The sequence below is a fragment of the Cajanus cajan genome, chromosome 5 (genome assembly GCF_000230855.2).
Source record: "Cajanus cajan strain Asha chromosome 5, NIPB_CcT2T_4, whole genome shotgun sequence".
NCBI lineage: Eukaryota > Viridiplantae > Streptophyta > Magnoliopsida > Fabales > Fabaceae > Cajanus > Cajanus cajan.
In genome coordinates, this window is record NC_138521.1 from 70,246,355 (window position 1) to 70,262,099 (window position 15,745).

Here is a 15,745-nt window from a genome sequence, read left to right on the forward strand (position 1 = left end):
TTGCAGAAAACCCTATTCCTTATCAATAATTTCCCTGTCGTGAACTTCAACAGAAAATCTCATAAGACAACCAAATGCTGGTGACAGCAGAAAAATCTATTTCTAGGTACGCTGTCACAATTAGGTGCTTTGGTGTGAAATTGTATTGATTCATTGCAACATAAAAAAAAATGCTCCACCTTAAAAGTGTAATTATAAGGAAACAAAAATAAAACTAAGATTACAGTACAGAAACACCCATATCAAGATCCTGAAGCCTGGAGCGAATCTTATCCAAAACACCATCAATGGCCAAATCAAAGGCATCCTTCTTCTCTCTGAGACCCGGTGAAGCATTATGCTTCCTGTACAATACACCGGGAATCAACTCCAAAACCCTCTCCCGCATGGTCCTAACCCTAGCCCTAGGTATCCGCTGCAAGACATCCAAAATCCTCATCCCTTTGAAGACAACCTCTTCTTTGGGTATAAAAACAGAGAAATCCTCAAACTCCGGCTGGGGCAAATGCCAACCGTACTGCGCCTTCGCGGAGAGATCCTCAAAGAAAACGGGAATACAGCCGGCGAGTATGGCGTCGAAAGTGGAGCGGCGCGTGGGGGTGTCCCCGGGAGGCTGCAAGCAGAAAGTGGCCTGCAGCATGGGGCGCATGAACCTGATGGGATCGTGCTCGCAAACCCCGTTGGAGCAGTCCACAATCTGGCAGAGAGTATCGTAGGGGGAATCGGAATCGGAAGCGGAAGAGGTGGCGTTCTCGCACTCGGTCCGAATGCTCCGGCGGATGTTGGGGGCGGCGGAGACGCCGCCACCTCCGGCGAAGAGCGCGAGAACGGACCTCTTGGAGCGGCGCGCACGACTTAGCCAGGATTCGAGGAGTCCGAGGTTGGGAGGGTGGAAGGAGGTCGGGTAGGGCACGGCGTGTTCCTGCCACGGCCAGGCGCGGGATTCGAGAGTGAGGGCCGTTAGGTTGAAGAAATGCGGCAACTCGAGAAAGGATGTTCCCCAAATGGGAGGGTCGTTGGAGAGGGGCTGGGAGAAGTCCCAGGCAGGGCGCGCCATTACGAGGAAGTGGTCGTGGGACATGCGGCGGTGGAAGATTTGGGGATTGTCGTGTTGGAGGAAGTGGAAGAGGTGGAGGCCGTGCTGGGCGGAGGAGTTGGCGTCGGGGCCGTAGAGGTAGCGGAGGGCGTCGAGGGCTGCGTAGTAGGGGAGGTAGATGGCGTCGGCCAGGGCTGGGTCCTGCGTCAGGCACGGGTACTCCAGCATTCTCCTGTGGAATATCAGTTCCAACATGGATGGGTCGGTGCGGTACCAGCTGTGGGACCGGTTGTGTGTCTTTTGCCCCAGACCGTGGTTTCCTAGGTAGGGGCAGAGGTCCTCCAACATCGGATACTCCGAACAGTTTACCAGGAGGTCCAGGTTGAACATCGGAGGGAGCTTTCTTATGTGGATCCATCGCTTCCTGCATTCTTCTGATGCTCCTGCGTTGCACACCGCCAATAGCACCACCGCCACCACCAACGCCACGTGGAAGCTGAAGGTGGCTTTCGACATCGACATCGCCATCGGGGTTTCCAGGTTCTGGCAAGCCAGTAACTAACTAATTGACGGAAAGTGGAAAGAGAAAAGCCACAAATGCCTATTCAATGAGAACCTAGATCAAACCCGCTTTGACCGCCACATATATAAATCACACCTAATACGCCGCCGTTTCGATGTCATTTCTCATTTCTCATTTCTCATTTGTGAACTCCCACTCCACTTCTTTACTTGTTTTAATAAAGTAAAGTTTATGTAATTATAAACATTAAAATGTATTAAATAATTATATATATAAACTTAAATCTAATAATTTAAACTATAAAAGTTAAAAGATAAAATTTTACACATTATTAGAAAAAAAATAAATGAACTTAAAGTGTATTATGCTTTTTTAACTTTTACCTTATATTTAATTGATTGTTTAATTTAGTAATTTTTATCTTGAGTATAGTCTTGTTTCTAATTTAGAATATTATTTTTATTATTTTATAAACAAAATTTAAATTTTAGAAAATAAATTTCAAGGACTTTTTATGTCACTCTATAATTTATCTTAAATCTTAAAAATACGAATGTTTATTAGTTTATATTAATATGATAAATTTGATAATTCAAACCAAATTAATTAAATATATTTAAATTTTGTGTTTATGTCCAACTTAAATCAGACTAATTAAATTTGATGTTGATTAGTTTGGATATCAAATTTACACATTTTAAATTTAAACTGTCCCAAAACAAACTAAATAATTTATACATTTTTATTTTTATTTAATTAACAATTGACAAGTATGTACGGTATTGATTATTTTAAAGACATTTTTATGTTGTAATATATAAAATAAATTCATTTATTTTCTCAAATACATAAGAAATCAAGAAGATTTATATATTGTAATATATTGAATGTAATTTTCACATATTATAATTTATTTATATTATATATTTCTTAATTATCTTTGACTTGTTGCAGGTTAGGTTATTCTTTGATTCGTCTATATGCTTTATAAATTAAGCAAAATTTATGCTATTGACTAGCTTTGATATTTCCTTTCTCTTTTGATGGGTTCTAGAACCCATTTCTAAGATGAGTTTTAGGGTGGCCCATTTTGATAGGCAGTTCATGGTGGAGCATAAATTTTGATTGTGAGATTAGTCTTATTAGAATAGATAACATATACCATCTACAACAAATTATTCTCTCCTCTCAACTCCCCTTACTTTCCTCAAAACATAGTATCTCCCTATCATCTGAGCACATCGTTGAGGATAATGTTTGCACTAAAGAAGGAGTCGACTATAATTGACAAAATCATATAACCTCGACGACTTCCTCCATGTTTATCTCCACATGCCACCATTATTCTTTTGCAAAGTTATGCTCTTTCTTCCTTTTGCCTTAAATCTTCACATACAAGGAAATACAGTGTTGCCTCTTTCCTTCCTTTAACTGTGTATTTTTGAATTAATCTTTGATTTGTCATCAGTTTGGTTTTTTTAAATAGTTTTTGTATGCTTTATAAATTAAGCAAAATTCATGTTATCAGTTAGCTTTAGTATTTCATTTCTCTTTTGGTTGTTGGTTGCAAGTGGTGTTGGTGTGATGGAGGGGTCAAGCCATTTGGTCACAGATTATTAGTTCAATTGTTCGAGTTTGACAACACCAAAGCACATCTAATCAGACAGAAATGACGGTGGAAATAGTGTAAATGGGATTTAAGAAACAAAAAGAAGAGGAAGAAATAATAATAATATTAATAAATCTAATGTGTAGAGTGTATTGAGTAATCATATAGATGAGATATATCTAATAGTTAAAAATAATAAACCACCATAAATTACTTAAGATAGTTCACTCTAACTTCCATCTATCTTTAATCATTAAATCGCAGTAATTGTATTTTGTCGGTTTTTCTTTTTCTAATTTTACAATTTTTGTCTTTTATTTTTTATTAATTTTTATTAAGTTGGTTTACCGATTTGCTTCTCATTTAATATTTGCTAAAAATGATTTTGTTTTGTTTTGTTTTGACTTACTTAAAAAATACTAATGTAACTGACACATGCAGATGTGTCTATGCTATTTTTTTTATAATAATAATAATAATATTTAAATTTATATCTTTAAATATATTATTTTAATTTTATCATTAAACCAACTCTAATAGTAAAACATAAATGTTCCGGCCAAGGGATAGACTAGGGTTTCTACCTAGGTCTAGCCTCAAAGTCAGAGCATTCAAAAGTGTAATCTCCTTTCTCAACTCTAGGGTTTTGGGTTTTATGGTACGTTGTTCATGGGCCTCTTGGGCCCCGAGAATAAAGGGATTTCCCTAACCGTTCTTATCTTGATGGCGCGAGGTTAAAGGGGATAAGTCTAGTCGGGTTCTTACCGACTGGGTCCGCGCAGGGGACCCAGTCGGGTTAATGCCGAGTAGTCTCCTTAGTCCTTTTAGGCGAGAGGAATCGAGTCCCCCAGGTCGAGTCGAGTCATGACCGACTAGGTCTATGTTGAGCCCTCGGTCGGGTTGGTGCCGAGTAGGCATGGTCGCCCCACTACCGAATAGAGGTGCAGGTCGGATTTCGACCTGGACGGCACAATAAATAATATGTATTAACTAAAAGATATACGTGAAAATAACATGTATCCATCATGTCAACACTCCACCACTACATCAACATATCCATTATGTATTAGACAATTACTAATAGATAATGGAAAGTAATATAATTTTAAAACAAAAATTGAATATTCATTAATATTTATAATTTTTTGAAATTTATTTTTAAATTTATATAATAAATTTTTTATTTAAGTTCTTATATATATCAATTTTATTTTCTTTAATTTTTTATATTAAATATATAAATTAAAATAAAATATTTTAACTTAAAAGATTAAAAAATAAAATTCATAAAATTATAGAGAAGAAATTAGTACTTAAAACATTTAAGAAAAAGGAAAATCAAATAAGACTACGGAGACTTGTTGTAAAGATTGAAATTTTTATTTTCGTTGGATTTGATTATTTGTTTTGATATATATCACGGTGGCTTTCGGTTGATCCGTTTCATACAGAATATGGTTGCCCGCAATGGGTTGAGATTTGAGAGACGACGGTGCACAATATGCTTCACCGCAATATTTTCAATTATATTTCAAAAGCAATTTCATCACTCACATAAATGACGTCCATGTCCAAATTTAATGCACAATATTGCCAAAGTCCTCCATCAGAATTCAATGCATTTGGCTGCCAATTCCTCACCGCTGCAAAGAATTTTGGCCTTCAATTTTAATAACACCACCTTTACACAAAATGTTCTTCAATTTTATTTTACCATCCAACAAAATGTAACATAAGGCTACACTAATACACAAAAACACTCTGCCTTAAACGAGGAAAGGACCAGCTTGCTGCATAGTACTATTACTTTTTATTGAACAATTATTATTTCTACAAGTTCTCTATAATTACTAGGTTCACTTAGAAATCAAGTTTTAATAAATGTATCAAGATATAGGCTTATATTTGATTCTTGTTACCGTTATCATTATTTTTTTTATATATATAAAATATTGTTTTTAATGATCCTTCAAGTTACTACTGACATATTCCTTTTGATAAGATGATATTTTTAATTTTTCTTTCAATCAATGACATTCTTAATATAACACGATTATAATTAAAACATATTAATATTTTTTCCATAAGATGTATTTATTTTTTTTACCATTACTACGGTCCATACTGAATACACCTAAAAAGTAATATTTCCTTCTGCATATTGTCGTTAATTATTATCTTTAAGTCATTATTGATAAATTTATCATAACAAGGTATTTTGTATAATTTCTTATTACTCAAATTATATTCCACGACAAACTCTAAACTCTAAATGTTATTCAAGTTGAATTTTCTTTATAAGACAATAAAATGTGTAATCTCATGTATTTTTCTTTTTAAATTAATGTGATTAATAGCGTGTTTGCATACACGTTTTCAACGTGGTTTTTCACGTTTAACGTAGAAGCTATTAGTAATAGCTTCCACAAACGTGTATAGAAACACGTTCTAAATTGTTACATGATCCGAATCCAATATTAGGAAGTAAGGAACAAATGAATCCAATGAAATGAAGGAAAGCCGGGGAAAAGTAATAAAGCAAACACCAAACCCTCCCCCAGTTCTATGCTACTTTTACTTAATTATTATTATTATTATTATTATACATTTTATTAAAAACTTTAATAGCCTCAAATCGACTATTGTTTGATACAGATAGATCTGTTTTCATAGAGAGTCAAAGCCAGTCAACATTTCCAGCTCAAAAAATACAAGAGAAAATGGACGTAACGCAGTGCCTTAATAATTAATAAATAAATAAATAATATTATATTATTATATTTTGTGAAGAGAAACGCCGTTCAGGTTCAGGCAGCACAATTAATTAATTAATAAATTAGGGAAATGGGGAGATTTATTTCTTACTTTGAAACGAAGAAAAAGAAAAAGAAAAAGAAAACAAACAAACAAACGCGGCCTCGAAGAGTTGGAAGCTCTTTCTCTCTCTCTGGTTCTGAGTTGCGAGTTGTGAGTTGCAGAGAGAGCAATGAGTCAGGAATCGTTCATATATAGCTTCGTGGCTCGGGGAACAATGGTGTTGGCAGAGTACACCGAGTTCACTGGAAATTTCCCCGCAATTGCAGCTCAGTGTCTGCAGAAACTACCTTCCTCCAACAACAAGTTCACCTACAATTGCGACCACCACACCTTCAATTTTCTCGTCGAAGATGGTTACGGTATTCCCTCTCTCCTCCGATCTCTCTTTGCTGCATCTTCCCCTCAATTCACTCTTTCACTGCTGGATCTGCTCCGTCACATCAATTTTATTTCCCTTTTTAATTCGTTTTCCATGCTGCCTTTTCTTTACTTTTTCGAATGGATGAGACCTATTACTTCCCAATGTTGCTACCTTACTCTTTTGTTGGTTTAATCAGCCATTCAACCTCTTTTTATGATATATATGTTCGGCTTTCCTTGCTTTCTGAATCAAACCGGTTACTTTCCAACATTTTACCAAGACTTAAAAAGAGTAATGCTACTAACACATTTTAGTGTGTTGTGTTCTATCACTCAATCACCAGAGAGACTTATGAAATGAGATAAGGAACTCACAACATTAGGTATTTCTAATAAATTGGTTTAAATACACTTTTAGTTCTTATAGGTTCATTTAATTTATCTTTTAATCTCTATGGTGTAAAATAGACATTTAAAAAGAGGCACAAGTCATCAAGAAATTTAATTTAGAATATTTCTAGTGAAATGAATCAGAAACAAAAATTGAATTATTATCTTTGTAACGATAATACGAAAGAAACAACATTAAAAAAATAACATTAGGAATTAAAAAAATTAAAAATTGTAAGTATAAGGACTAAAAAATTAATGGGCCGGGCTCATCATAACCCAACCCTATATGTTGGAGCTCAATTTTTTTAAAAGAAAAAATGTGAGGTCAGTAGACCTGTTTTTGTGTATTTCCTTGTAATGATTTTTTGAATTGTAATGAAAAACTCGCATTGATTAAAGATATAGCCAAAAATGGTAAATATGAGTGACAAACATCCCTCAGTTTTCACTGTTAAGTTAGGTCCAAACCCAAATTCTACGTGAGTTATGATAAAAAAAAATAATTAAAAAATAATAATAATAATAATTAAAGAATGGTGTTCATTTTGTATTACTGATTTTGGGACTCTGTTTTTTGAAAGAAATAAGCAACTTCAAATTGACTGTGGATATAGGTCACATTGGCAGAACTATTAAACCTGTGTGCATTTCTCTTTTGCTTTCTGCGATTTTTTGTTTATTCTCATCTTTGTTGTAACACATAGAGTTACTGAAACATCGAGTTTGCACTCTGATGTGGATTTTATCTTCTCAATGTTTTACATCTGGGATTAATGTAAATTGCAGCTTACTGTGTTGTTGCCAAGGAATCTGTTGGCAAACAAATCTCTATTGCTTTCCTAGAACGTGTCAAAGCAGACTTTAAAAAAAGATATGGTGGTGGAAAGGCAGACACAGCTGTGGCCAAAAGTCTTAACAAGGAGTTTGGGTATGCTTATTTCCTTCCAAATCACCCATAATGTTTATCATAATTCAATGCCTGGATAGAAAAATATGTATAAGAATAGGTAAATAATACGGTGCACATTTGCAGACCAGTTATGAAAGAGCATATGAAGTATATCATTGACCATGCTGAAGAGATTGAAAAGCTAATCAAAGTGAAAGCTCAAGTTTCAGAAGTTAAAAGTATTATGTTAGAGAACATTGACAAGGTATGTTTTATAATAAAGATATTGGTCATGCGATTTTTTTCAGATATTTTCAGTCATTTTCATGTGCAGATGTCTTACACATCATGGTCAAACACCTATAATTCATTGGTAGTTATATATGCAGATTTTTTGGGGTTGCTATGCTAGTCATTTGATTGCTTTATTGCAACTTCTGGGGATGGTTAGGGAAAAATACAAAGGTTCTGTCTGCCTCCTCATAGTTCTATCAGAAAAAGAGTTGAAATTTTAGAGCACAATGTAAATACTTGGTCGAGCGATATGCTTCCATACTTGCTCCTTTTCTTATGTCACTATGGTTGGTGACAACTTGCAATCACAATTTGACAATACTTGATTTGCATTTCACCTTTAAAAGTTTTAGTGACAAAATTCTAACATTCTGTGTAACTGTAAACATTTTCCTACATGTTTGTATGCATTGCCATTAACATCACTATACTGAGATGCCTTAGCTGGATGCATCGATTACAATGTGTCAAACAAGACAGTGTAAATACTTTGCCAACTTTGCTTTTGCTATACGTACTTTCAGGCCATTGATAGAGGAGAAAATATAACTATTCTTGCGGACAAGACAGAGACATTGCACTCACAGGTAAGTTGAATTAAGGTGTGACAACTATTCTTTGGAATCTTACTTTTTTTCTAGGGCTGAAGGATCTCTAAATTTTCAGGCCCAGGAATTCAGAAAGAAGGGAACTCAAGTCCGTAGGAAGATGTGGTATCAGAACATGAAAATTAAATTGGTTGTTCTTGGAATTTTGTTGCTTTTGGTTCTGGTTATCTGGCTTTCTGTTTGTCATGGATTCAACTGCTCAAACTAGCCACAAATGAAAGTAACGAATAGGTATTTAAATGATGTTTAAATAGCAATTTCTTTAAAGCTTTAGCAAAAATCTACTCAGAAGGGGGAATTTGGCAACTGGAGACAAAGTTTCCTACCTTCTTTGTTGGTTGATAATGATAATGATATACGGTATTGGAAATTCGTAGAGAGGAAACCGGGTGTAACTGTAATGTATCACATGTTGGACTGTTTGGTCTTGTCAAACAATATAGTTGTAATTTGCTTTTCTTTTGTTCTTTATTTTAAATATACAAAAATGTTATTAAGTTGGTCTCTCGTTTAAACAATTGATTTGATAATCCCCCCCCTCCGAAGGTGGACCTTTTTTTTCTGACTTCAGAGCATGTATGTCAGGAAATTCTGGCAAATTTGTTGTTAATATGAAATGATGATGGCGTTGACATGATGTAAATCATTAAGTCCGTAAGCTTTAATACTCGCTGCACATACCTCAAATATTTATAAGAATTGACTACAACTACTATTATGAACCAAATGGATTAGGAAACTATCAGGTCACCATAATTGTTTTTCAGTGTGTAAATAACCATTGTTGTTAACAATCGGAAGAATGAGTTTTTATTTTATTTTATCATAATGATTTATTTATTGTTTATTTTAAATCTAGTCAAAATATATCCTTTTTTTTTTTTGCTTTTTGCTTATAACATTGGACATTAAGGTAAGTACTAACAAGTACGGGAATTAATAACTATATAAAGTAAACAAAAATAAATAAAGTAAATTTTGTAATAATTAAATATTATATTTCTATTCTTTATTTTTCATTAAGTAGGTATACCTAAAACATTCGTCTAGCTGGATGCATAGTTCACCAAGGTGAAGCAACGAATAAATAATAACCTTGTCAAGCTACACGATTTGTGTGTCTCAAATTTACTTTTTAAACCTTTCTCCATGTAATATTTTTAAATGTCGACAGCTCATTTAATATGACACTCATGTATAAACTTTTTTTTTTTAAAAAATTGTTTTATTCCATTCACAAAATTTATCACTAGTCTTTCAACAATTGCTTATCAATCTTATTTCTCATATTTTTTATAACATTTATTTTTAGTCTTTCAACAATTTTTTATCCATCTTAATCACTCATTTTTTTTCATGAACTTTTTTAACATTCGTAATTATATCATTATTTTTTTATCCGTAATAATTGAAATCAATACTAAAATGTTACGATATGCATAACCAATTGAGTCAAACTTGTTTGGAAATTATATTACTAACTTTGAGACAATTGTTTATTGGACCTTTTTTTATATATTTGTTTTCTTCTCTTTTTCACACTTTTTTTATTTAAAAAAATTATAATATTACACATTTTTGTGTCACCCCTTGCGAGGAGTTATTGAAGCAAGTAAATTTTATTGAATGAAGGAGAAGAAAACCAAAACTTGAATTCGATGCATATATATATATATATATATATATATATATATATATATATATATATATATATATATATATATATATATATATATAAGACAAACAAAAAATTTGCCCCCATTCTTTGCGAATACGCAGAGATAAAAGTATAAACCAGATCCTCATTATCTCATTAATCCTTCTGAGCTTCAAGCATATATATGAAACTGACGTCTAAATTAAGAGGTGTGTTCTTGTCAAAATTAAATTAAATTAAATTAGGAGGTGTGTTTAGTAGGAAAAAAAATCATATTCAATCGTGAATCTTGACCTTTAAGAATAAGTGAATAACTATATTATATATATATATAAATTACAAGAATAGTTAATCAATCATATTCGAGTTAAATAGATAATTCAAATTTATTTAATTAGTAATAAATACGTATAGAAATATTTATATAAATTTATTAAAAGTCAAACATTTTTTACTTTTATTTATAATAAAAAATTGTCAGAAAATTAATTATTTATTACATCAGATGTTTTAAATAAATGTAATGTGATTTTTTTGTTATTGAAATAAGTACTTTCATTTCAATTTACAAAATTTATGTTTCTACTTCTCCATAAAAAATAAGTTCTTGAAAAATATGTAATTTTGTTTCAAGAAAAAAAATAATTTTAAAATAATAAAGAAAACATAAAAGGTTATTTTTTCATATTCACGATCAACTAAAAATTTGCCATATCAATAGCCAACTAAAAGAATATCGTTGACCCTTTAAAACCGTAATGGATTTCAGATACAGCAAGCGTACCATGCCTCAGAATCAGAAACGTCTAGAATGCACGTGGTTTAAATTTATATATGTTATTATGATCTTTTCAAATATTAGCATAAGATTTTTTTATTTTTATTTTTAAAATTTATAATAATTTTTTCATAAAACTTTTCTTCTTTTTTTTTATTCCCACTTTGTGAACTTTTTTTTATTTTTTTTTATCGAAAGAATATTTGTACGAATTTGTGGTGTGTGGCCCAAAACTATTTCTAATATCCCGTGTTGAAAAAAATAAGACAAAGAAAGAAAGAAAAAGTAAAGAGAAGCCATAGAATTAGTTTTATATAGTATAAACAAAACGAGCAAAATGTGTATGAATGTTGAATAGGAACGCACTAAATTTAAAATTGGTTAGGAAAATTCCTTAGATATATTAGCACTTGAGAGAGGTAGCTTAATAGTCGCGGCGAGTTAGATTGGACACCACTTAACCACAATTATAAGGACGAAGAAAATAATTTATCGCCAAATGGGAAAAAGTTTTATAAAAAACTGAATAATTAAATTTTTTTTAACGCATTTTTAAAATTTATTTATTTATAATAAGAATAAATGAGAAAATAACGATAACTATATAGAAATAGAATATTAAATATGATATTAATTTATTTTTAAGTTGAATGAATTACAAATGGAGTTCCGGTTTATAGAAGTGATTAGTGCAGAAAAAAGTTGGTCTTCCCTATTTAAGGAAAAAGAAAAGGAATTGTGAACACTGAACAATCGAATCTGGTCTCAGTGTCTCACGTGATCTAAGTTTCGCCCATCTCTACATCTTGTCATCCATGCACGAGCCACAATTGCTCCTCTTCGTAGCTATCGTAAAGGAAACAATTTTGAAACTCTTGTTTTTTTTTTTTTTTAATTTAGTATTTTTTCCTATACATTTTTGCAAAATATGACAATCGTGCTTAATTGATTCACCCATACATGTTAAATTAAAATTATTTTCAATCAATTAAATTTTTTTAGTGTTTTCTTTAAAACACACGCATTTTGAATTGTTTAAATGTATATTTTTAAGATTATAAATAATTTTGTTTTTATTATATCCTTTTTATATTTTAATTAAATAAGTTGCGTTCATCCCATTTAAAAGAATTTAGACATAATAAATATTTTTGTTTATCTTGTAATTATAAAGGGTGTAACAATAAAGTTTATAATTGTATTGTCTTTAGTAAGATCAAGTTGACCTTCACTTGTTTGTTTAATGGGCTTCCAATCCATTAGCAAAAAATAAAATCCTAGACAAATAACTATTAATAGTTAGCAAGATATTTTAATGACATAAATATCTTATAAAATATCGTAATCAAATACATTATATTTTCTTAACGAGATATTTCTTTTATTAAAAATAATATATTTACTAATCAATAATAATATCTTCACTTAATTATCATAATATATTTTCAAGATATCATACAACATCATTTATAAACGTGAAAATCAATCACCTATATATGAAACATCATATATTATTCTACCCTAATATCATTTTTAATGTAAACTTCCATTTAACTTGAATGTTAGAGTGTCTTTGATAGTGTCCCCACAATCGTTGATACTAGAGCAACATGAACGAGTCGTCGAAACACTTGTAGATTTTCGTAAGAACATTTGACACCCACCATGGGGCTAAAATGAAACTATAGTCCGATCACACATAATTTTCACTTGAAACAAGATAATGAATAACAACATAGTAAGAACCTCCACAACAATTAATAATCCTGACTCAATCCCAAGGCAATAATCTCTATTTTTAGTCGTCGCAGCTCCATGTGTGGAACCCATGACAACTACACCACCACGAGCCTACTCATTCAACCATCCAACGCCAAATTAGTACAGTGCTTGGAAGTCTTGCCAAGACCTGATGAAGAAGTTTTGGTAGTCCTCCATTGACAACGTGAAATAGATCGAGCACATTACAAAGTCAATTGCATATGTTATGAAGTTGATCATGAACTTTACGAATAGGAACTCTGGGCTCTACGCTAGGAGAACAATGACATTAACTAAAGAACCAACTTCCCAACTACGACAACCTCTAGATCAACCTGAGAAACCTATGTTATGTAGAACTTCCAACCCGACTAGGAGAGTCACTCCTCTCCTTGAGTTCCCTTAAGGCAACTTGATAGCAAACGTTATGGTCATATGTCAAACTCAACATACAATGCCTACAAAATAAGCATCACAAGACAAGTAAAAAATTAACATGCCACCGACAAACATCGAAATAAGTTCAATCTATAATTTCATAATGAGAAGCTAAATTAAGGAAGTTATTACATTTCGTTGCATAATAAGTATTATTATATTGTACTCCAATGTATGACACCAATATTATTACTATAGCTATGTACATGAATGAAGTACATGAATCATAATTTTCTTTTTCTTTTTTCAAAGTTGCAACAACTATCATATAATCTCCCTAAGTCACTTATAAGCACAATCACGAACTTTTAAGTTCGTTCATGATTTTGAACTTCCAAGATCTCACGCCTTCATGATCACAAACTTTCGAGTTATTGCACAAAATCACAACTACGAATTTTTCAATAAGTAGCGAAATTGACAATTTCCTCACTTCGTGCCTAATCGACCAAGACATCAGCAATAGAGACTTCAACCACAATCTAGTTAGCAGTAGGATGGACAAACCTCCCTTAACAACAAACCTCAACAGTTTCTTCCACTACAACAATCTGACTTACCTTACCTTAAACACAAGTTTTTTTATTCACGTTAACAACCTCCTCGACCACCTTGACCTTGACCACTACCACCAACCCCTATGAGTGGTCTCTATCTCCTCACCTTCATCCTCATCAGAAATTTCAGTCTCATTCACAATAAAAATATCAAAGTCAACAATCGACTTACCATAAGGAAAATTTAGTGCGAAGAATGCCACATGGCGAATAATAAACTGAAAAACTTTTACGTGCTCCTTACAAATAGCCTTCTTCTCACCCAAAAGTTGTCACATTTTAAGGGTGAGAACACCTACCTCATCAAAGAGTTTTTTATGATCCATAAGCACACTATCCCATTCAGCAACAAGCCAAGCCACTTTAGCAAAATAAACTTCATTATTCTCTAACAACCTTTTCTTCTCACCCTTAAGACAAGCACACATCATCGATGACATGGTTGTATCAACATAGACAGCCTTTAACAACTTGAACTTGCCATCCTTGATGACAAGGATAGATTTCCCACCCCACTAGCAAACTTATCACACTCTTGCAACAACACATCCTTCTCAGTTGTGGCTTACAAATAAAATTCCTTTCATGACCCTATCCGTCCCATGAAGCCTGTGAGCCCAATAAAAATATTTAAAAATATTTTTTTTTCCTTTTTTATGCCAATAATATATGAGGAAAAATACATAGAAAAATATTATATAAAAATATAAACATCAAACAATACAAAGATTTACACATTTAAACTAAAATATTAAAATATTAACATATCAAACTTGTACATTTAATCTAAAATATATTTATGCATAAAAAATTTAAAACATATTAAGGTAGCAAAAGTGCATTATATTTTAAATACAAAATATGTTAAATTCAATATTTATTATTTACAATTATTTATTAACAAAATACTAAAATCACTCATTATTTAAAATCTCTCATGAAGTTGGAAAAAAAAATAATTCTCTTAAATGGGTTGGTCTACGATGTTTGTAGATTAAGTTTGAAAAATCCGTGTGCTTTGAGTCTGGCTAAATTTCTCTTAAAATTATGTAACTTTTTTTTAAAAAAAAAAATAGGCCTATTAACTATGCAAGCGTAAGCTTCACAAGTCGACCTACAAATTTTAATTCATATACTCACCCCTAATGAAAAACTTTTAATATATCCTAATTAAGTACATTACATTCATTTGACGAAATATTCTCACTTATCACAAATAATATATTCATTAATTAATAATAATATCTTCATGTAATTACCGAAATATATCTTCAAGATATTATACAACATCATCTCTAAACCTAGAGATCAGTCACTTATATATGGAGTATAATTAAGATATTATTTTACATACTCTAATCTCATTTTCAACTTAAAGTCCTTTCTAACTTAAATGTCAAAATATATATCTTTGCAAGTATTCTTATCGCCGTACATATCATCCCGCCATTGGAGCATTTGTAAATTTTGTTAAAAACAATAATATTCTCTCTTTTTTTCACTTTCTCTTCAACCAAACAATTATAAAAATTCTAAACTATATATTTCTTCTCACTTTTCTCTATCAACCAAACATAACATTATTCTTTCTTTTGTTGCTGTCTCCTCAATCCAAAAAAATCATTTTTAGTGTGGGACTTATATATATTTTTTTCGTCTCTTATATTCTTTCATACTAACAAAACAGAAGATTTTCTTTTTTAAAAAAATGTGATTCCTTCGTCCTCGTTCCAATTCTCTTCTTTCTCTAACTCCAAACGATGCATTTATCTTTCTTAAAAGTCCATCGCTAAATCACACGTGACCTATAAAGAGAGGGAGGGAGCTAACATTTTCAACGACATTTATATATTTGTATAATTTTTTTTTTATATTTTCTTTCATTGTATTTTTTTTCTTCTTCTTTTTCCTCTTTTAATCATATATCCCATTATTTTTTTATCTTGTTCTCTAAGATTTTCTTTTTTATATATTGTATTCTGTACCTCTCTTTTTTCCCTTTCCTACCCAAACATATGTTTTTCC

At 31.9% G+C, this 15,745-nt stretch overlaps 2 protein-coding genes across 3 annotated transcripts; one reads left to right on the plus strand and one right to left on the minus strand.

The window, feature by feature from the left end:
- Nucleotides 1–1,669, minus strand: LOC109809763 (Exostosin family protein). Its single transcript, XM_020373159.3, has one exon. The coding sequence runs from the start codon at nt 1,562–1,564 to the stop codon at nt 221–223; it is 1,344 nt and encodes a 447-aa protein (XP_020228748.1). The 5' UTR covers nt 1,565–1,669; the 3' UTR covers nt 1–220.
- Nucleotides 1,670–6,029: 4,360 nt separating this feature from the next.
- LOC109808313 (vesicle-associated membrane protein 724) lies at nt 6,030–9,026 on the plus strand. 2 transcript variants are annotated; one of them, XM_020371255.3, is made up of 5 exons: nt 6,036–6,344; nt 7,525–7,666; nt 7,772–7,892; nt 8,446–8,508; nt 8,588–9,026. In XM_020371255.3, exons 1-5 carry the CDS (start codon nt 6,155–6,157, stop codon nt 8,735–8,737), a joined length of 666 nt encoding a protein of 221 aa, XP_020226844.1. In that variant the 5' UTR covers nt 6,036–6,154; the 3' UTR covers nt 8,738–9,026. The 2 variants fall into 2 exon arrangements, with proteins under 2 accessions (XP_082931991.1, XP_020226844.1); XM_083075865.1 differs by lacking the exon at nt 8,588–9,026 and having other exon boundaries at nt 6,030–6,344; nt 8,017–8,508.
- The last annotated feature ends 6,719 nt before the right edge of the window (nt 9,027–15,745 follow it).

Excerpts from the sequence above, each read along its gene's own strand:
- LOC109809763 (XM_020373159.3), bottom strand. The coding sequence starts at position 1,564 with ATGGCGATGTCGATGTCGAAAGCCACCTTCAGCTTCCACGTGGCGTTG.
- LOC109808313 (XM_020371255.3), top strand. The coding sequence starts at position 6,155 with ATGAGTCAGGAATCGTTCATATATAGCTTCGTGGCTCGGGGAACAATG. Across the intron at positions 6,345-7,524 it reads TCTCGTCGAAGATGGTTACG|CTTACTGTGTTGTTGCCAAG; the intron begins GTATTCCCTCTC and ends TGTAAATTGCAG. Across the intron at positions 8,509-8,587 it reads CAGAGACATTGCACTCACAG|GCCCAGGAATTCAGAAAGAA; the intron begins GTAAGTTGAATT and ends CTAAATTTTCAG.